At 35.4% G+C, this 23,332-nt stretch overlaps 1 protein-coding gene across 6 annotated transcripts in view; it reads right to left on the bottom strand.

The window, feature by feature from the left end:
* Positions 1–23,332, bottom strand: part of CNTN5 (contactin 5) — a 605,427-nt gene that overhangs the window by 60,410 nt on the left and 521,685 nt on the right. For all 6 annotated transcript variants that reach the window (XM_063394532.1, XM_063394528.1, XM_063394530.1 and 3 more), the window contains 2 exons: positions 4,916–5,043; positions 3,927–4,102 (listed from right to left, as the gene is read on the bottom strand). In XM_063394532.1, coding sequence (XP_063250602.1) covers positions 3,927–4,102; positions 4,916–5,043 — 304 coding nt within the window. The remainder of the gene's footprint in view (positions 1–3,926; positions 4,103–4,915; positions 5,044–23,332) is intronic.

The following is a 23,332-nucleotide window of genomic DNA, read 5'->3' as shown; positions in this document are numbered from 1 at the left end:
TATCCCTCACAGAACTTAAAATGTTATCAAGTCTTTTGTTAGACAAAATAGGACTTTACCAATGCCAAAGGATTCTGGTTTTATACAACCCTTAGCATTACTGTTCTTTCACCAAATGTACTGTGAAGTTACATATGCACAACATTTGAGATTTCTTTTTCCTAGACAGCAATCTGCAGTCATTCCAGTGGAATTCAGCTGATCCATTCTCCTTAATATTCCCTTCATGCACAAGTTGACATTCTTATCACAATTATCTTTTTGCCAGGCAAGTCCTTGAGATACCTAAATTAGTATGGGTACTAAATCATTGCTAGCTCAGTAAAGAACAGCAAAAATACCTTCAGTTTGTATAAAAAATTACTTCTCCATATGAAAAATTATAGGGCCTTTTTCTTTAGTACAAAAGTTACTGATATAATTTCAAAACAAGCAAAGTAGTATTTATTAGTCAGAAGATTTTAATTGTATTTGCTAGGGATCATGCAATTTTATTAAATTAAAATTATCTACAGCCTAAATAAATGTTACTTTGGTGATAGCTTTTATAACACTGCAGTAAGCATCAAGATGCTCATCACACTTAACACTTGGGTCTGTCACAGTGCAAGTATGAACACTGCAACCAGTGATGAGAGGTTTACTGTGGTTTTATTATTAGCAAAACCCATTTAAATAATGTTTGGCAGGATTTAAAACAAATAAGCAAACTGCAGGCAGGCCTGAAAATATATTTATCTGATGAAGTATCTGTGCATGCAGAAAAAATGGATGTATAACTCTGTGGCTTCATGCACATAAAGGAAATTATTTTGCTTAAACATACTCCATTAAAAAGCATTTTGTTCAGTATTAACTCATACAATTTTGAAGAGTTTCATTCAGAAGGGCAAATAAGGGATATAGATAGAACTCTATCAGACTTCAAGGTCCTGTTTTCTTCATTCATAAACCTGTGGCTTTAACACATTGTGTATCTCAACTTTGAAACTGAATAGGTTAAAGGAGATTACACGACAGCAAAAAAGGAGTTTTATTTCCTTTGTCCCTGGTGCTTGGTTATGCTTTAGATTTTAGTGAAGTAAAGAAATACTTTTTTAACCTTTAGATTAATTTCTCATTCTTATGTAGTTAACAGAAATGATAATGAGATACAATTGACAATATTCCACAAATAAGTAAGTATCGGAATTGTGTCAAAACACCAAAAAAATTGCTCTATTACCACAGTCGCTGTTACCACTTTCAAGATTTGCATCTCTCAACTGATCCAGCTTCATTTCAGGATGATGCAAAAATCAACATATTTTAACCACTACTTGAAAAGAGTGTCAAAAGACTTGTCACATTTCATTTCCAAAAGCATTCAGAAAATTTCCATGACAATTGTGCTAAGCGGGCCATGGTTTTTACTTCTGTTCTGAAGAGGAATGTAGCTCCCCACCATCCCCACCATCCAGCCTGTAACAGTGCTAACAGCTATTTTCAGTCCCCTTCCTGATCTAAGCCTACACTTCCAGTCTCTCTTTAGGATGGAAACCAGAAATGTCTTGATATTTAAATGAGTTAGGAATGCAAGTAGAGAAAGCATGGCCTGACCATCTTGTAAAGGCAAATGGAGCTAGTCCAGTCTAAAAATATCTGGGTTTGATGCTTCCTTTTGGTACTTCTTTAGAGTTGTATATCATTTCACTATTTCAACACAATTTTAACAGTGACAATGTAGGATCTAACTCTGTAATATTTTGCAAAATATATTTCCTTTTGCCTTTATTTCCAAACTGATTATATTTTCCTATCAGCTGAAGTTTGCTGTTTGTTAAAAACTGTGTTTTAGGAAAAAAAATTACTTATGTACCTCTGAAAAAACCCCAGATTTTTACTGAATAAACTACTTTTTAAAATCCCTTTAGTCACTTGGTAATTTAGACACTGAGTATTGACTCCTTTATGAGAGACTTGTTCAGCTGGGAGGAGAATGAGGTGAGAGCTTGTTGCCATCTACTTACTTATTAGGGCAAGGAAAAGGGTAGGTACGGATCTCTTCACACTTGTGACCAGTGACAAGACCCAAGGCAATGGCCTGAAGGTGAGTCAGGGGATGTTTAGGTTGGACATAAGGAAAAGTTTCTTCACCCAGAGGGAGTTTAGGCACTGGAAAAGGCTCCCCAGGGAAGGGGTCACAGCACCAGCCTGACAGAGTTCAAGAAGTGGTTGCTCTCAGGCACAGGGTGTGACTCTTGGGTGTCCTGTGCAGGGTCAGGAGCTGGACTTTGATGGTCCGTGTGTCTCCCTTCCAATCCAGGATATTCTGCGATTCTGTGAGTAGTAGTATTTTCACTTAGTTAAGCAGCAGTGACACTCTAGCAGCACAGTGGGGAGGAGGTCATAAACCCAAATAGCTGGTTAAACCTACAAAGTTTTGGCCAAATTTTAATCATATCAAGACTGTTAAAGCAATCAGTAATTTTATTAAGATTTGCATGAATATTTGTCTGGAAATTGGATGTCGTCTTTGATCACTGACTAAGCCTTATTTCTATCAATTTGAGGACTTTCACTTGTAGAAATGACATTAATGAAGAATTCTTGAAAGAGATCTACAAAATCCTGCTTTTTCATGTAATAAATGATAATAAATTAGCTTTATTTTGACATAAGGTATGAAATTACTTTGAAAATTTTCTGGTCTGTGGAATTTTCCTAGTGATTAAAAATTTCCTTTGAAGACAGATGCTGAAATACATGGAAAGAACCATGTAGCATGTTCTAGATTTCAATTTTTTGGGAATGACTTGAAGTTAAAATATAATCATAAGATGTTTTCTTGAATCAAAGAATGATCTTGAAGTTAAAAACGAGGGGAAGTTTTCCTTCTTGCGTAAATAGTGTTGTATTGAGTGTTGTATTCCTCAGATTAAGATAACTATGCTAAGAACCTCCCCACTAAGATATACCTTGCTAATGTTCAATTAAAAGGTTTATTGAAATAAATTTAAATTTTAAAAATATGAACCCCCCACCAAATGGATATTAATTTCATAAAGAATATGGCTTCCATTTTGGCAAGCAGAAGAATAAATTGATTGCAGCTGACAAGGTTTTTAATGCAAAGTTAACTTTGCTGTATTGTACTCAAATGAGATACATTAAGTTTTAAAATTTCCTGACCTTTATGAACTTCATTTTTCTCTGTTAACATAGCATAGACATTTGATTTACATTTCATTAGTTGGAAGATTCAGTTAAATGACTGTAGATTCCATGTCAAAACTTGTTCACATTAAAAAATTTCTTTTTTCTAAGAAAGGTTCAAATCATTTTACATGAGACAGGTTTGAATTACTTTATCATACAATTTTTTAATATGAAACTCTTTTTGACTCTTGGCAATATTTGAAATCGGTATGCGTATTTTTGTCCATATGATTCTTATTGACTTTAGCAATAGTTACACAGTTAGGAAGTACCTCATGCAGAGGAGTTAGTAAATATAGCCCTTGCTATTCAGATGTTAAAATGTATTCTAAGCAGGTAAAGCATTGGAAGGTGAGGGCATTTCAACAGCCATGTTATCTGTGAGAGAGACACCAATGCTTATGGCAGCATCCCTTCTATATTAAAATCAGCAGAAGAATGTAAGTAGGATTTGATAAAAACTCCTTTCTGTTCCCTCACAAGGATTATAGGATACATCACGAATAATAGAATGCACAAATTTAAATTTAATATCATCTTGAAGAAAATTACTTGGAGTAACTCTAGCAATCTGCAGCTTGCATCTCCTCTATCTAACACTTCTTTCCAATATTACTGAAACCAGTTATCTCTCAGTTTGGTCAAAATTTGGTAAATGGGAGACTAACAAAAGCATGCAAATTTCTAGCAATTCCCAGCACAGAGATGACAAATGTATGGTCACTTACTGCCTTGATGCTTTCAAAGTGTCCACCTTCTTTCTCAAAGTCAATTGGCTGCCCATTGAGTGTCCAGTAGAAGGTGACATCCATTGTGCTATCATGAAGGGCTTTGCAACTGAGGACGATGCTCTCTCCGACCGTTAACTCAATCTTCTTGGGAGTCAGCTCTATTCTTGTAGGTTCTTGAAACAGAAGTGTTAGGAACATTCAGATGGAAGTCTACTTATAGGGGCAGACCAAAATATTAGGATTGAGTACTGCTGAGTCTACTCAGAGCTCTTAGCATGAATTGCAGACAGTCAAATATTGAAATATATTCATAATACACACTAAGTATGACACCTTTTTTTTTTTCTTTTTTTAATAAGGCTGCAGCACCTGGAATCTTGTGACTGCATGAAAATTTCAGTTTTGTCACATAAAATAATAAAGGATATTTTCTGGATTACTAAATATAGGAAGAAGCTTGAAAAAATGAAGTCAAAAAGCTTGAACACCTGCAAAGAAAATCCATTAATTCCACTGAAAGATGAAAGAAAAAAAGGTCCAGAAATGGATTGCTACTCACTGGCTTCATTATTATTATTAATCTTCTAAGGCACTACCTTTTCTGGATTTTATATAGATACAATTATTACTTTAATTTAAAGATCTGTTTTCGTGCAGAAAAAGTTAAGGGTAAGTGAGTTATAAAGATATAACATACAAAGATAAAATATGTTAAAAGGGATATTGATTCCTTAAATTATAGAATTATTTATAGTTTGAGTGATTTAATATATATACTAATTCTTATGACACATCTACAATATAACAGCTGGAGTATGCAATCTGATTCAGTGTTTGACCAGATGGAGTTTAGGCCTCTTAGCTTGTTGGAAATGCTTTTTTATTCTGCTTGGAGAATGCTGTTTTTTGGCTGGCTGGGGATTCTAAGTAATATTTAAATATTTGTCAAAAGAAATCATCATTACTGTCAAAGCATTTTCTCATACCTTTAACGGATACTGATGCAATGATTTCTGCAGATCCAAACACATTTACACCTTGACATAAATACCGCCCTTCATCAGACTTGGAAGCATTCAGGATTCGCAGACTCCCATGTGGAAGAATAGTTATCCTGGAAAGGATAAATCCATCAATATGTAAATATCTCTCCCGTCCTTCCAGCCAAATTCCATGATGATATCTTTCAGAGATAATAAATAGGATTAAGGACTGCTGCTTCTGTAGCAAGGGATGATAAAGATGATAACTGAATTATCTTCTGTTTCAAAAAGGTTTTAATAAATCCGTTTTACTACTCCTTCCTTAATTCAAATTTTTCACGGAAGCATTGGTGGATTAGTATCCTTTGACACTTATTAGGGGTGAATTATAATGAAACTTTTGTAGAAGAGTAAAAAAGGTAATCCTTCATAATTTGTCTTCAAAGTTTCACCACTATATTATTGTCAAAGCACATTTCAATATCAAGCACAGGCTATTCCATCTAGAAAAAAAATGACCTTAGAAATCAGATCTGAGAAGAATGAGAAGCAAAATTCAAAAGAAGACAAGAAAAAAAACCTTATAAAATTAATTATATCTGGTCAAAACATGATTTATGGCACCACAGCACAGTGTAGCAAAGAGACCTTAAAAATTTTTGCTTTTGGTAGATGGGCTTTTTTTTTTTTTTCTCTGGGTCTCTAATTGCAGCTCCACTATACCTCTTGGTAAGTAACCCCACTAAAGCATATTCACTAGAAATGTTCAGCTGCTCACATTTAGGAGTTTCAAATTTTGTTTTTGCTTGCACAATATTAATCATAAAGTTCATGATGCAGTGTGTAAATTATCAGCTTTTTTCTCTTCTAAAATGACATAGACCATGAATTTATTCTATCTTAAGAGTTGCAGCCCTGGAAGAGCAGTAAATAATCATTCCTCTTTTCCTGACAGAGAAAAGAAATACGACAACTCTTAGATGACATTTAAGCCAAGGCCTTCTTGAAGGTGTTGTGTATCCTTTCCCAGGTTAGGTAGTGGTTATGACTCTCTCAAAGGTCTTGGGAGATGTAGGCTGGGAGGCGTGGACACTGGAAGCAGAAAATCCTCAGCAAATTCTTTCAGGTATCCCATGGAAGTGGAGGAGGACATGGGGTGCTTCCTGCTCCTATATTTGAAAACTAAGGTAAGACCTATGTGTGGGAGAATCTAAATAAGTAGGTGAGTGGCTCTTCCCCAGGGATAGTTGGATTTTTAGATATACCAGTCCAGAGAGGACTTTATGGCCGATACAGCATAGACTGATACTCCTTCTGTGGGCAATCCTCTGTGGAGTCTGTGATCAGAAATCATGGAGGGTACAATGTTGTTTTACTTTTGAGAAGTATTTAATCAGGAGTATGGCACTTTTGATAGGACTGGGCTGGGTTATTTCTCTTTCTTTCTTCTTTCTTTCTTTCTTTCTTTCTTTCTTTCTTTCTTTCTTTCTTTCTTTCTTTCTTTCTTTCTTTCTTTCTTTCTTTCTTTCTTTCTTTCTTTCTTTCTTTCTTTCTTTCTTTCTTTCTTTCTTTCTTTCTTTCTTTCTTTCTTTCTTTCTTTCTTTCTTTCTTTCTTTCTTTCTTTCTTTCTTTCTTTCTTTCTTTCTTTCTTTCTTTCTTTCTTTCTTTCTTTCTTTCTTTCTTTCTTTCTTTCTTTCTTTCTTTCTTTCCTTTCTTTCCTTCCTTTCCTTTCTTCCTTTCTTTCTCTTCAAGAAAAAGAGTAATATCCCCTATTTTCTGACTCTGTGAGAAATGGTGGTTTATTATCCAAGGTTTATAAACATTATGGTGGAGAGAACAGAATTTCATTCCAGTGAAAAATGTGCTTCTGTTCACTTCAGATGTGAAACCACTCACTGCTTTCAGCAGACAGAAGAAAATAATAGCTTTAAAAGTGAATGGGGCAGAGGAAGGACATATCAACTCTACAGTTCCTCAGTACAACCTGAGGGTGTATTTCCCATCCTGCTCTAAATAAAACATATACCTGTATTTGAGTCACATGATTTGTCTAAAGGTAATTTTATAGAAAACATTATTGTATTAAGCAAATGACTCTGGGTTAGTGTTTTGAGGATTTGGATTTTTTCCCAACAAATAAGAAGGCTTGAAACTTTATGATATGTCACACTTTTGAAGAAACACACTGCTTTAGAAACTGACAGGGATGCAAGTTTACTTCATTTGGTGTAATTTTAAAAAAATATCCCATCGACATGCTCCGTTTTCAATGCTCTGATGACATCATTTGTATGGCAATAGTCTTTACAGAACAGTGATAGTTCCCATAAATATACTGACAGGATCAGAATAAATGAAAGGATATTCCTTTAATATTTGCAAATTACAGAAGGTTATAAACCATTTAACTCCCAATATAGAACAATTTTGAAATTCTGACCTTGCAGGAAAAGAAAATTAGATGCATATAGAAGATTATCTAATGAATCTTATGGATATTATCTATTACATTTCTATGTAGTTAAAAGCTCCTGTTAGCCATGAGGGAAGACTAATCACTCAATCAAAGGAATCACAAACACATTTACTGCTGAATTATTTGGCTCAGAAAGTAATATTTTCCTTAAGGTGCCTAGCACTCATCTGTCCTCTTTTTTTGTGTATGTTTGGGAAAAAAGCCAGAGGTCTGGTTATGATGGAAACTGAAATGCTTTATTTATTCCTATAATACTTGCTGCACACAGCAGGAACATAGACTTCTCTTACTTCCCTGCCAATATCTCTCAGTCACAGAGAGACCACCTGAGTAGAATGTCTACATATTTTAAGAAAAAAAAGTATCATAGCAAAAAGTTTTTTTACTTCGTAAATAGAAGGGAAGCAAAGAGAGGAGAATGGGGCTGGGGTAGAATTAAGGATAGTTCAGGAAAAGAAGCAACCCTAAATTATTAACTAAGTAGAAACTGAGAGAAAGATGATGATAGATGAACAAGTAGAGGAAGGACGGTTGAGGGATTGAGGTGAGAGTCTGGAGATTATTGTATTTAGGTATAAGAAAAATCATTGTAATCACATAGCATATAGATGTTGTCCATAGAGGGTTTCTGAAAAACAGTGGCACAAAATCAGTGTGTCTGTAGAAAAGAGTTTTCATTTGTCTAATAACATGAAGAAAAAGAGATGAGAATTGATGTCTTGATTCAAAAAAGCATGTTGTCTTGAGATCAACTACAACAAAGATATTGGTAATTATTAGGAAAGACTAATCAAGATACAACAGCAAATGGACTTGAGATAAAATTGAACATGGGTTAATTTAAGTACACTGAATGAGATTAAATTATTATAATATTTAATAAGAAGAATTATTTTCTAGAGAAAATAAGTGCAGATTTAGTCTTCCATGGGTTTCAAGCATGATTTTCATGCTGAAATTCACATGACTAGTTATACATTTTTAATACAAAAATTGAGGATTGTTAAGAAACTGGTTGAAGAAAAGACTTTTTTAAAAAAAGAGAAATTAATTTTTATACTATGATATTATTTTTTCAAAATTACCAAGATACAAAAAGGCTGTTAAAATTTTGATTAAATAAACACTTCTTTGACTCAGCAACTGAACACCAGATTCACAGAAAAGCAGTAGTTGTGATTCTGAACTACGAGGACCATGCAGTAAAGTCAAATGCAACCCTAGATTACACCAGACAGCAACCTGCCTCTCTTTATGGAAGTATTAATACATGAAGTGCTGAGGAAATATAATAAGGACAATTCTGATCATCAGTATTCAGAAAGATTAATTCTAATTAAGCTGACATTTGGAAGGATCGACATGATGACCAGGGAGGGAAGGAAACATTTTGTTCTAGAGGCTGTTTGTAAAATTAAAATTGCACATGAGATGCATTTCTATTTTAAATGTTAATTCATGGATCTTGTCAGCAGTCAGTTGAACCTCTATTAAAGGTAAAAAAGTGCAGATGTCTAATTCATATTGTAGATCTCCACATTTTGGTGTCAACCTGCAACTGAATTTCACCTCAAATCTTATTTTAATTCCCCAGATATAAGTACATTTCATGAACTGACATAATTTGTGGAACAAAATCCCAGCTGCTGCAAAACATGCAAATTAATTTCCTTGTTGTGTCCCCACTTGCTGTGGGCTTGGTTTGTGAAATGAAGCAGTCTGAACACCTGAACTTTGGTTGATACTAAACTAGAAGGGATGCTTGAGGAGTGAATTGCTTTTCAGATGAAAAGAGGAATCCATCTGTGGAATGGAGCTGGAGCTATTCCAAAGAGAAGCTTTGGACAGTGGATAGTGTGCATAGCATCAACTTTTTGCTTCTCCTATTGATCCATGCTACCTGCTCATGCAGAAATAGCCATTAGACTGAGCTGACTAATGTGACAGAAGACCTGTGAGAGGATGTAAATGCTTAAAGCACAGACATAGAAATCAATTAGCCACAAGCTTCACTGCCCATGAAACTGAAATCCCCCAACAAGTTAATAATTTAAAGAGTTAAATTGAAATTGAATGTGATTTCAAAGTGTATCTTATATCTCTGCATATTATAATTTTCCAGTCTGATTGTATCACAAATAGCAAAGTTGTTGGATGTTCAGCTTACAGCACCTGTGGTTTGTTTGTCCAGAATATCAGCAAGTTTGGACATATATATGAATAGCATTTTCATAATGTCAGTTCTGTGAATCACAGCATAATCCATTAAACTAGTTTGAGAACTGCTACAAAGTCATGGAAACACGAATAAGAATGTAAATTTTCCACACTAAGTCTTCAGGATTGCACTTAGATTAACACTGGAATGCTGCAAAAAACTTAGTAAATATAGTTTTCAGATAATATTTTTCAAATGATTATTTCCTGCAATGTAAAAATATTGCAGTCTATTAAAGTTTATATTCACCAGTAACACTTTAGATTGGGAAGCATGCTTAGTACATTTGTTTAAACAAAAATGCACTAGCTTGCTCAGAGCAGTAATTTTGTCAATTTTGCTCTTCTTTCAGCAATGAAGGGAGGGTAAGTTCTTGATAAAGGTTGTGCTGCTTTTTCTGGAAGGATGGAATTCCAAGTTGTTTGTGATGTTGATGTGAATAGAAAGGTGTTCTCTGAGACCAAGTTTCTGCTAAGAAGCTGATGGATGGAAATCAGGCTCATAAGAAATGCTGGATCTTTTCTTACAGATGGTGGTTGGACGTCCTTTATTTGGCAGACTGAAATTCCTTCTCTTAATCACTGATGATGGACAGGGACGCGGGAAAAATGCTGATGGAGGTGAACAGAGTGTGAGGTCCCCACAAATGGGACTGACAAAGTTCAGCTTCCTTTAGGTTTTATGTGATTTAGAGAATGGGACTGAGTTGGATAGGATATGTAAGAGTTGCTTGTATGAGAAGTTTTGCATGGCGATTTTTACAGTATTTTGATTCAAATGTAGCAGATTTTTTTTTTTCCTTCATGCTGCTCTGTTTACAGAAAACTTTTGAGACTGACCACAAACTTTGGTCTTATGCTGAGGGAAAAGAGTAAATAATGAGAAATACAGACATCATTGCTTTGGTATAAAAAAAGGACATCTACTCTCCCTGCCATATAATTTTTCCTTTGATTAATTCTTAAGTATAAATGAAATGTACTAGTAGTGTAGATACTTTGACTGTTCCACTGTCTTACTGAAAAAATATTTATTCATTAATATCTGGTATCACCCACCATAGAAATCCTCAGCTATTATTTACAGCTGGTGGAGTACATACTACTGGATGTTGGAAATTGATGCTGGAAATTTTCAGCCTTCTTTATCACCAGGGACAGTTTTACCTTGACCCACTGGGGCAGGATGTGCATTTTTTTCTTCATATCACATGCTAAATCAGTGAGCAGAGACTTCCATCAAGATTAAGATAATGAGAAATGAAAACTCTAATATTCATTCTGTTCCATGATTCATAGCAGATTCTCACAAGCACATGTCCTGATGCTGTGGTAGAAATTGTTTCTGGATGCTAAAGCAGATGAGAAGTTCAGGCAGCAAACATTAGAATTGCTACACAACAACTCAGGATTTTACTGAGGACTTGTTGCACAGACAGGGATACAGTCTGGATCTTCACAGAAATTAATGTTAGGCACATTATACTTGGAGCTTTATATTCTTTAAATAACGATTACAGAATAAGAAAAATGAGAAGTCAGATATGTGGCCATTTTTGGTGGGGAGGAATAACTAGCAATAGGTAGTTTGGTTAGGGTATAGGTACTAGTATCTTCCTCTGTTTTCAATCATTCTTTTGGTATTATCTTTTGACTTTCAAACCAAAATAAATTTTTATAACACATTAGAGATACAACTGCAGCAATCAGGGATGCATAACTTTGAGTTAAAACCTTTGCAAACTTTAACATCTACTAACTGGAATTAAAAAGAAAGTTATTGGTGGTTGGAAAATGATGCCCTGCATTTTTCATTTGGATTGAAAATCAGGAATATGAAATTGGTTTGTCTGCATGTTGGAAAAAAGAATTTTAAAGATGCAAATGGAGAGAAGCTGCACTGACTCATTTAGCCTGTGGCGCCTCATAGTGTTCTGATCTGAGCAATCTGTCATTTGACATTAGTTTGGGTTTGGGATCTGTCACTTTCCTTTAATGTAGACTACAAGGAATCAGAACAAGTATTTGTAAATAGCTGAAACCTTTATTTCTCTATGAATGTCTTTGGGCTATTTCATTCCCATTTGCTTCTTCTTGCCCCTTCATAATACATGCACAAACTTCTAACGCTTAAAGAAAATGGATGTGAGTTATTGCTATAGCAAAGCCACTTAGACAAACAGAAGAAAATCGACTTTATATACATTTTTAATAATATCACCCTAGAAAGAGTAGTTTTTATTTTAATATTGTTAATTAGAAAAAAAGCCTATATTTGACACAATCCCTTGGCAAAGCACAAAATTATTTGGATTTTCTTCACTTCATGTTTTCAAACATTTATAATGGTGCAATTCCTGTGTGTGATATCTTATGTCATCGGAATATGCTAAGCCTTATTATTAATGTACCATAAACTACTTCCAGCTCTATTTAAGCTAATCTGTGCAAAGTGTCTTAGGGCAGTTTCTTTCAAAGGAGCCACAGCCAGGCCTCTCATTTTGTCCTTACTGTTTGTTGCACAGGAACATTTGGGCATGAAAATACACAGCTCTCACTGCTGCAAATGTTGTCAATGTATGTAAATATAATTTCATGTGGATGACACTGGAAGGTTTTTTTTTGCTAACAAATGTAGCTTCTTTTCTAAGCACAGAAAATAAATATGATCTCTGCAGTGTTTCTGTGCAGTAAAGTCTGGAAAATACTGATATGTCAGAATTGGAAGAGTCTTTAGGAGTGCTTTTTTCTTTGTACGAATCTACTGGTCATTATTAGTTGAACTGATGCTTTACATTAATGACTTTATTCAACCCAAGACTTATGGACATAGTTTGTTTAAAGATTCCATTAATAACACCAATGTCAAGGATGATTGAAAGATGCTAAAAATTAAATTTCTAAAGTAATAAACCAAAACAGAGCCCAACTTGAAATGTAACAGAAGTTCAGATCAGTAATCTATTAGCTAGAGAAATTATACAACAAGCTGATATTTAAATTATTCTGCATTTTTACTGGTATGCACAAGTAAATGTTGGTGCATATTGAAAATGTAATATCACTTTACTAATTGGTATTCTGTCTTGCTACTCAAATATTTTACCCTCAAATGTGTTTCATCTTGTGCAAAGAAAGAACTAGGAATATTACTCAGAAGAAATACCAGGATAAGTGTTCCAGAAACACTTGGTCAAGAAATTGTTAGGAAAGGCCATTTATGTTCTTTTCTGCTCTCATTGAAGTCTAAGACGACTTTTCAAAGCTCTTATAAAATACAATTGGTTTAGAACAATTTATCTCTAAACATGCTGAAAATACTCTACAATTACTAAAAAGATCTTTCTTTTTTTTAAAAAAATCCATATCATACTCTTTACCCATTTAAATTTAATATCTGTTTTAATATTTAAATATTTTTTAATAATTAAATGTATTCCTCTTTTTTGCACACTATTTCAATGTCAGAAATATTCTCCTACTGTGAAAAGGTTCCTTCTTTTCAAGGAAAATCTTATCACAATAATTTTCTCCATGTTTCTAAGTGACAGCAATGAATTATTAACTTACTCTATTTTCCTCAGAAGCTTTAGAAATAATAACATCTGCAAGGACTGCATGATCCCCCCAGGAAAAGAAAAATACACAGGAAACTTTAGTTACTCTAAGATATTTCAATGTTTCACTTGTTAGTCAGAAAAGCAACATTAATATTCAAAGGCAGACCTCATATGCAAGAGGTAAAATTCAAATAGACCAGGTGCTCAAGGACACAGATCTTTCACCAGTGTAAAATAACAATTCCATTCAACTACATGGTTCTATTATGGCTCATACTAGATAAAGACACCTCTCAAAACAGCCAAACTGTGCCATGCTTGAAGTGTTAACGTTAACTTCAGCAATATAATACGAAGAGCAGAAACTTGAAATTTCATTCAAGTGATACTCTTGTAAATTGAGGACTGTTAATTAGATGGTTACATGGGAAGTTTTCGTATGCTCGGGGCAGCAGACATCCAGCTAAAGCATTATTGTTGTAAGCTGTGTAATGATGTCCAGTCAGATGGAACCTACTTTCCCATGTTGATTCGTGTTCTACAGCAACGCTACTGGAATATTAACTGCAAGTGGTATTTTTGTAATTGAGCGATGAAACTGAATATTTCTCATCCCTCTGAAAAATTATTTTGTTAGATATGCTATTACTGCCTTCATGTGAATAGGAGATCTGTGTGGAAGAGAACAAATGATTGTTCTTTTGCATTAAGCCCTTGCTCCCAAGAAAAATCAAGAACAGCAGACAGCCTCCTGCCAAAAAAACCTCTCAACCAACCAAACCAACAAACAAAAACACCCAAACAAACAAAAAAACCCCACCCCAAACCATTGCAATTTGCAGTTAATTAATATGCATTGTTTAAGACCCTCTGATGGAGCTGTTTTCTACTTTGCAGTGCTCTCTCCCTGGCATACATAGACAGCCAACTATTGAAGCACCACTGGGACCTGAATGCCCTAATCCCAAGCAAGGTGGCAAAGAAGTGGCAGTTAAACTGATGCTTGAGAGGGAAGCCAACTGGTGAGAATCAAATCAGCCAGAGGGTTGTAAATCCTTGTAAAATAGCCAGCATGGGGGTTTGAAAAGGATTAGGGCTTAAATACATACTTTCTGTGTCCCATTCATATAATACATCAAAACACACCAAAAAAAAAAGCATATTCTTTCCTGACATTTTCAGAAATAGACAGGATAATGAGATTAATATGGTCATGGTATGGGAGGGCTGAGAGAGTTTTAGGTAGTTTCAAGTCTACTGATAAATGTTATTAACGTAGCATTCTGTTAATTTGTTACTTTTGTTGTATTTTTCAAAATTGTGGTTTCAACCATCTCATATATCTAGTCTTGGTTGTAGTTCAAAGACAGGGCAGATGAATGTGGCAATGTCTGCCTTATCCTCACGTCAAACTGACTCTGCTGCCAGCTGGAGAAGCTCCAATTGTGTTTCTATCTTATGGTAGGTACTGCTAAACTCTGAAAGATGAAGACTGATTGCTTTAATCATTATGCTGCTTCTGGAGCAGTGTGCAAAGTCTGCCCTTAGTACGTGTTGGTCCAGGTAGAAACTTTTTGGAGGGGAGATTCCATTAGCATGATGTATGTCATGCTTGGATCAATAGCTATGAGTTCTTCACTAGTTGTTTAGAAGAGTCATTATAAGATTCAGTGCTCCACAGAACTGCTGGTCTTCCAGCCATGGCTGTTGTGAAATGACCATTATTTTCTCCCTGCTCAATAACCATAATGTCTCAGCTGGACTACAGACACAGTTTTCATGGAAGATACATGACCTAGACAAGACAGAGTAAAGGATTTTTTCAGTACAAAAGCGACTTCTGAAAATGGGAAAAGAATAATTTGAACATAGGTTACTTTAGCTCCAAAATATATTTGCTGAGATGTTTAGAGAATTTTGGACATTGATAAGCTTGGTAGATTGTCTGCAATAAAAATGACAGGTATTAGTACAGCAATAGATATGACAGAATAGAATGATTGGTCCTGCTTTATAGTAGGATGTCTCTGCTGGCTCTCTGGTTATTCAAATCAGAGATCACCATGGTGTGACCAATCAGGGGCAGTCATTACTTGTTTGCTTAGTTCTGCAATATTTCTGAGTTTACCCTTGGAAATTCCAGCATTTTTTCTATCATCTTCACTGACAATTGGATGTAGTGTGAAAGATCTAAATAATCTGTTGCTACATCCAGAAAGAAAGCAAAGGATAGAGGCAAAAGGCTATCTCATGGCTCCATTTTTTACTCCATAATCCTTCACACCTTGAGACAAGAGCTTTTCAGTGGAGAAATCTGTGGAATAGAATAGACTTCACAAAAAATATGAGGAGTGAAAGCACACCTGATAAAAAACCCTCCATCTATAATTCCATTGATGCATCTCTAACCTATTTCTTTGATACAGCTCCAGAATTCTACATCATTTGCATTCAACACACTTCCTGACTGCATCCTCGACAAGGGGTGTGCTCAAAAGGCCGTACCTCTTAAGAACACCTTGTTGTTTACTAAGGCATTAGTGCAAGATGAGGATTCAGAACCTTTGATTGTAGATAGCAGTGCAGAGTAAAGGCTGTGCTGTTTCTGCAACACACACAAAATTATCACAGGAACATTTGTTCTGGAAGACAGCTTTGCTGGAAAATTACCTTTCCTCTAATAATGGACAAGTCTCTCTAATTAGTTTTTCCTTTTAATAGTAAACTCACAGGTTAATGATCCTACTTAGAGGGTCTTGCAGTGTCTAAACCTTTATGAGAGGTTAAAGAAATATATTTAACTAAGCTGTAAAGCTGGCAGAGCTACAATGGTTTTCCTACATTTTGTGAAAGGAGTTATCTGACCAGTGGATGTAGACATCTTGCAGGAAGGAGAGACAATCAGCTCAGTGGAGAGATAGTTTAAAAGCATTGGCTCAGCACAAAAATACTTCCAGACTGTACGAGTGGTAAATGGGATTTTGACTAATATGAGGTAGGATCCTATTGACTCCATTTTTCTGGTCAGATGAGTAAATTTTGCATTGTGGGGGAGAAACAGGTACCTTGGCTGAAAAACTAGGTAAAACAAGATTTATTTTATTTTCATGTCACAAGGTGAAATACAGTCTATTAACTGGAAAAGGCAGTTAAAAAGACACAGAGAACCACATTGCCACTAAGGATGAAAAGGGTACAAAGTTCTTACTGAGAAACAATTTATTAATTAGGGTTGTTTGAACCTTAGAAGCCCTAGTTTACTTTGGAATGTCTTGCACTTCGGCCACAACTCAAAAATTTTGATTACAGGTTAGAATAACAGTTCAGTAGGACATGCTTCTGTTTAAAACTGACATATCTGTCTACAGCTGTATTGCTGTGCATGGAAGGGAACAGATGGAATACCCGCAGTGACATAACTTATGTGCAATAAAGCATGTGACAAAAATAATGGAACAAGAAAAAAAAATAAATCAGCCACTCTATGTGTGCTACTCCACCAGGCTGCTCCCAAAGATGGCTCTTGTTTTAGGATCAGAAACCTTCCTATCATGCACAATGAGAAGGTCATAAACCTCTCTGGGGCAAACACTGTATGTGAAAAAAAAAGGTGTCCTCAAGCCAAGTCTATTTTCCTTTATGCACAAACAACCCCCACACAAGCTTTACATCCTGTCTCTCAGTGCATTTATTGCTTGTGCATAAATGAAACTTCGTGGTGGTCACAGGCTCTGGAGAGGACTAGGGAGGCAGCAAGAACCAAGGAAAGCACTTGGAGAGAAGATGCAGCTGCTAATTTAGTGGTGTTGGATGCCCAAATAATTTGAAGTATTTGGATGGCTTTTGGATTGCTCTTGCTTCTATCAGCCACAGGTTCTCTGATGGATGAGACATAATGTCCCCCCATGGTTATTTATCATGGTAAGTCTGGGTGCACATCATTGCATCCCACTGGTGAGACCACATACCCCCACTTGATACAGGTGATCAGTTGTGGGTTGCAAATTTCAAGATATAAATTGTCATGGTTGCAATGCACAAAATTGGAGAGGATCTCATATTGGTCCATACTGGTCTAGGGGCAGAAGTGATTTTTTGTGTGAGATTGGATATGTCATATCTACAGACTGGTGACATGGTAGCTGTGTAATCATTCAAAGATATCTGCTGTTGTAGTTATAATGGGAAACTCTAATGCTAAAATCTGTCTCTTGTTTCCTATTTCAGAAGGTCAAAGCAGCATTAGAGCATTCACATGGCACACAGCTCCAAGCTTACTATGTCTTCACACCAACAGGCTCAATAGGCACCTTGTCTCATCAGCACAGAAACAAGAACATGATACTTCCTCAGTGACATAATTTCCATGTTTGCCTATATTCTACTTGCTTTCTTCAAACTTAATTGATTCTCATTATTTCTTCCCTAAATCTTCTTTTCCACAGAAAAGAGTGTGTCATGGTATTCTTAACTGATGTTATGATGTTGCCACATCTCGCTTCTTCCCTAACCTTACCTATGAAGTGCATTATTGATGACATTGGCATGGAGCTGGGAACACAGAAAATAGGATGAAAAACTTACTGACTCACTGGGGATAACCTGCTGCCAGATGTGCAGTTGTGTCCTATAATTATGCAGCTAGACTAATCAGAAAACTCCCCCCATTTTATAATTTTATATATTTGTACTGTAGCAAGCTCCCTTCTCAGGATGACAGGCAGGAGTACTGAATCAACAGAGACCTCACTGCTTACTGCATAATCACATCTCACTTTTGCACACAGAATTATTTTCCAACCATTTAGAAGATTTTTAATCTATTTTTAATAACTTTACTTGTGTACTCTGAATTTATTAGACCAGATAAATACTTCCCAGGGACCTGGCAAGGCTGAGCTAGAGTATGTAAAGGCAGTAGTGTGGATATGTCCTTAGGGCAGGTAGTGACAGATGGCACAAGTTTTGCCCATCATTTTGTAGTTCACTTTGTTGGCATCTCTTTCCCTCTCTTCAGAGGTCTGGGAAAAGACACAGTCAGGGATCAGAGGCAATGAGAAGAAAGGTATATTTCCTAGGGATAGAGAGAGGACTACATACAGGTTTGTTGAAACCTGATGAAAGATTGCTGAACCTGAAGGGAAGGATGAGCCTTCCAAGGACACAGTGAAGGAGGATAACCTGTTTATAGTTTCACCTTTTTGTTGCCAAGTTTTCTCCATTTTTACAAATGCTCCTTGATTTTACTTCACTTCTAAGAAAACATAGCTCCTGTGGTTCAAAGATATTTGGTGCTTTAGGCATGCTCACTTTGATGAAAATTGCAGAAAAATCCTCAGAACTCTGTTTGACTCATGTTCCTATCACACTTGAATTCCTGCTAAACTGAGATTACACTTATAACCTCATCCATCTTTTTTTCCCTTATTTTTGAGTGTTTGAACTCAGACCCTTTGCAGTGCTCTTCACACAGTTGCTTGGATATGATTATAGGATTGTTTATGAACTTTGCAAAAGTAGTATGTAAAGAGCAATTGACCTTTTAAATCAAGATTTCAGAGCTTCTTCCATGCATAGTCAGCAAATGGAGGATCTTTTTTATAACATAATTTTAGTTAATGTTTTTTGAGAGTGGAAACCTAAGCTGCCATTTAGCAGTGGAGCTGGGGAAGGGAACACAGTGAGATGGAGTTTTTGATACAACGATCAGACAAAAACATCGTTTTGAGAGGAGGGTATAATTTAAAACTTTAAAACGAAAGGCGATAATTGACCTTGATAAGGCTTAGTGATACTCAGAAACATATGTATAATCAAGGCACTGCTTGAAAGGTTACAGGCTCATAGATGGACTTTTATTTATCAACATTTATAAAGCACTCCAACTTATGGGCTTATCTTTATTGTGAAGACTCTTTGATTTATATCTTCAAATATAGAATCTAAGGAGATTCATCCTCAAATACAAACTGATAGTATGAATTGTGAGATATCTGAGCTAAATCAAATTAGCTCAATAAGCATATTTTTATGATGCAGTAACACTACCTATATGAGTCCTGTACCACCAATCTTCCACTTTTGTCCTTCACAGTCAGAAAATCCTTCCAATATTTAAAATAAACTTGGAAGAAGACAGGGACACATTTTTAATGGGCCTTGTAGTGATAGGACAACATGCAGTGAGTTTAAACCAAAAGGAGGGAGCTTAGAACTGTATATAAAGAAGAAATTTTTCATTATGAGGCTGATGAGAAACTGGAACAGGTTTTCCAGAGAGGTGGAAGATAAGCAGTCCCTGGAAACATTCAAGATCAGGTTTGATGGAACTCTGGGGAACCTGATCTAGATAAAGGTGTCCCTGTTCATTGCAAGGGACACTAGGGCGTCAGTTTTGACCTGATCTCTTCTATGATTCTATGAAAATAGGAACAGCTGGTGGAAAAGAAGAAAATAATCTTAAAATAAATGGCAATGTAAAGGGTTTTACCTCACACAAAAGGAGATGAAATGAATGCAGAACCAATGCTCAGCAATTTCCTGTTATCCAGGAAGGGCAGACACATTCTACATCTGTAGTCTATAGCAGAACAAATGAACAGCCTACTTCTTCAGCTGCTCAGCAGTGACATGAGCAGTAGATAAATCAGTTGGTCCTACTGCCAAACATGAAATAAGTATGGATTTGCAGTAATTATCATTGCAAAGAGGTCATTAGTGATCACTATACCTGTGTGAAGAGTTTTACACCTCTGAGTCATTTATGAACCATGGTCCATTGACTGCTCTTTCACAGACTACTTTTTCTACCTAATTGCGATTTGTATCTAAAAGCTTTTCTTGGTCAGTCTGGAATTAGTTGTATTTATAATTTGTTTCTCCACATTTGGTATTTATTTAATGAACAAAGTAATGACCATCTACATTACTAAGAATATCTTACCTCAGGCTTGATGGTTAAGCAAAGAATCGTATTAAGATAGTTATTATTCTTATCATTGCAAAGATGTACTACTAACGGTGAAGGTACAAGAAAACTTTATTGTTACTTTCTAACCAGTTTCATGCAAGGGCCCCATTTTCATGAGTTCAGCCTAGGAAGGACAGCAGATATCAGGAGAATGATGAGGGACAAACTGGGATGAAGAAAATATTGGATGTACTTTTGCAGCCTGTGCATCCTTACGATGAATTCTATCTCTTTTCTGAACACCCCTAGACTATGGGCACTGTGATTCAAAAGTCGCAATTAGTAAAGAAGGCAAGGTAAAGTAAAATAATCAAAGAATAAAACATTACACACTGAAGCCCTAGGCAATGCTGCCATAAAAACATAAAATGAAAACCAAAGGGTGAGATGAAAGATTCGTGCTCACTGTGACTATAAAGGAACCTTATAGCTGGAAGCAAATATCACATCTTCTACAGCTATTTTTATATCAAAATGAGAATGTTTATGTTGTTGATATTATACATCGTTATAACCTCAAAGCCCTAAGTTCACCACAAAGCAAGGGGCTTTGAGACAAGATATAGGTTTAATCCCATTAGACACTTTTCTGATCTGGTTTAACACATGAGTGTTTGAAGATATAGGGTTTGAGATCTTATTTAAGCTCAGCTATGCTTTAATTCTTACAGCTGCATGATCACTCAAGGTTTTTTTTATTTTCTCTTTATTTTTTCTAGGTTGTCTTTGATCCAATTCTAATTTTCCATTGAAGATGAAATCTTACAGTTCTAAGAATACTTGCAGAGGGCAAGTAGTCTTTCCTGCAACACAATAATGACAGAATCTCCCCTTCTGCTTTGCTTTTGTTTTTCTATAGAAATTTAATCAAGTTGTAGGTAGCATGTAAACCTAGCAAACCACTAGAGACGTTTGTGTCCAAGTTTGTCTTTTGGGAATAGGTACCTTCAAAAAGAAATGTTTGGCCGATGTTCTGCCTGAATTTCAAACTTGATCAGAATTCAGTAGCCCACTAGTCACTTGCTTATAATCAAGAAAAAAAAGTAGACTACCAAGAAATTCTTGGATGCAACACAGGTGTTAAGCCATAGTCTTAGCTGTGATGCTACAAATGTGTGTTTTAAGTAGAAATTATACTAGTTTCCTATCCATGTGTGTGAAAATATGCATGATGGACAATATTTTAAGATAATATTTTAGTACCAGATAATTGATGTTTAGAGGAATTCAAGTAATCTAGGGATAATATTCTGATGTATAACTCCATAGAATTAGTCATGGTTGTGGAAGGTTCAAATTTGCTACAGGATATTATTTTTCTTTTCCCCAGATTTCCCGAATTCCTTGGGCTTTGAACAAAATATAGCATATTTTGATAAGAATATTTTCAAAAATATTCTTAGTATTCAACATTCTACATCACTAGTCATATAAAAAGTGTAAAATAGTTACTATTTGGCCATTAAGTTGAAGTACTTTCTATTAGATGGGATGAAAGAAAAGAATAAAATTTCTTTTGAAATTTTCTTTTGAAATCTGTGATCAAAGACAGGGACTTCAAAAATTAATTTCATAGATTTTGTCTGACTAAGCTTTATAGCAAGTACAAAAACTGACTTCCAGATAAAGCACCAAGCCTTACTTCCTCCTCTTTATAACTCATTTTACACATTAGTATTCTTATGTATGGAAATTTGTTTAAATAAATCATTGGTGCTTGAACAGAAATCCTGAATTGTTATTGGAGTAATATTTTCATGTGCAAAAGGTTGCCTGTTAGGGAAAAATTACCACCTTTATCAGCAAATATTAAAAGGAATTTAAAATGTTTCCATTTAAGTTAAGCCTGTATTGGTTGAGATTTACAGATTGAGGTTTGATTCACCTAAAACAATATGCCTCTCTCTAATTAATTACAGAATTACCATTTTCAACTTTATAAAAACCAGATGAATTAAACACCGTGTCTAAACAACTAATATCTTGGCAATTAAATAATGACTTGCATTTCATTGTATGGAGTTACACTAGCTCTTGATCTTCATGTTGGGACACTAGCCATAAGATTTCATTTCATTTGATCTAATTAATGGGAAACTGTTAAAATGAAACCCACAAATGCAGAAATTCAATTTAAAGGTTCATACGCATGATCAAAGAAACAAAGACATAGATAAATGCACTGGAAACATCTGCTTAAAATGGAAACAGGGCAGATTGTTAAAAATATCTTGCAAAGCAGAGGCATATTTAATTAGCATTTGCTGTAGTCAGCTCTGAAACTTATGGAAGAACTGTGTATATTTTTAACAGATGAAACAACTGTTCCTAATTCTGAGTGTCACTGGATCTTACGCTCTCATTTCACAATCACTCTGGATCACTTTCCACTATAACTTTGAGACAGAAGACCAACAGGTGTATCCATAGAATTAGCTAAAACTCATTGATTTTTGTTTAAAATCTCCAACAATTCTGAATCAGCAGATTGCTTTTGTGCTCCAGGGTTTTCTAACATAGCTTCAGCACACTTAGTTTCAGAACAAGCAATCTGAAAGGGGATTTACTGTCCTGTGAGTCACAGCCATAGGAGGAGCTTCTGCAAAGCAACAAAATTTCACCAGTGGGGAGCATAGTGGTCCTACTGCTCTCTCTGCATGACATACTTTCTAATTTTAATAGAATAGGTTTGAATTCAGTGCATGTATGGAGTGAAACTTGGCTTGTATCACAGTACAAGAATTTGGATGTATACGTGTATTATTTAAAATCCATGTTAACATAATTGAAAAAAAATCATTTTATCATACTAATGGAATTTTCCCTTAATGGACGCTTTTCACATTTGATATAAAAGTCTTCTCAGTAATAGCTAAAAGATCTTATGTAATGAATGTAATAACTGCTTCTAATTTTTCTTTCACCTACCTCCCTTTGACAGAGAAACTTCCTCCGTTTCAAAGTGGGCAAGACTGACAAGCCACTGGCATAATATCACTTTCTCATTGTTATTACAACAAGTTCAATATTATAATTCTCTTTTAAAAGTGTTTGAGATGCAAAACACCTGTAATATGCACAGTGAAGATGCAGTCAGAAGAACCACAATGGTAAAAAATTTACCTGAGTGCTATAGGCTGCTCTGTGGTTCTACTTGGATCTGGACAATCACCCTGTCAATACAAAGATCTGGTTCT

Source organism: Prinia subflava, chromosome 3, assembly GCF_021018805.1.
Source record: "Prinia subflava isolate CZ2003 ecotype Zambia chromosome 3, Cam_Psub_1.2, whole genome shotgun sequence".
Taxonomy (NCBI): Eukaryota; Metazoa; Chordata; class Aves; order Passeriformes; family Cisticolidae; genus Prinia; species Prinia subflava.
This window is presented reverse-complemented; position numbering and strand designations above follow the sequence as displayed.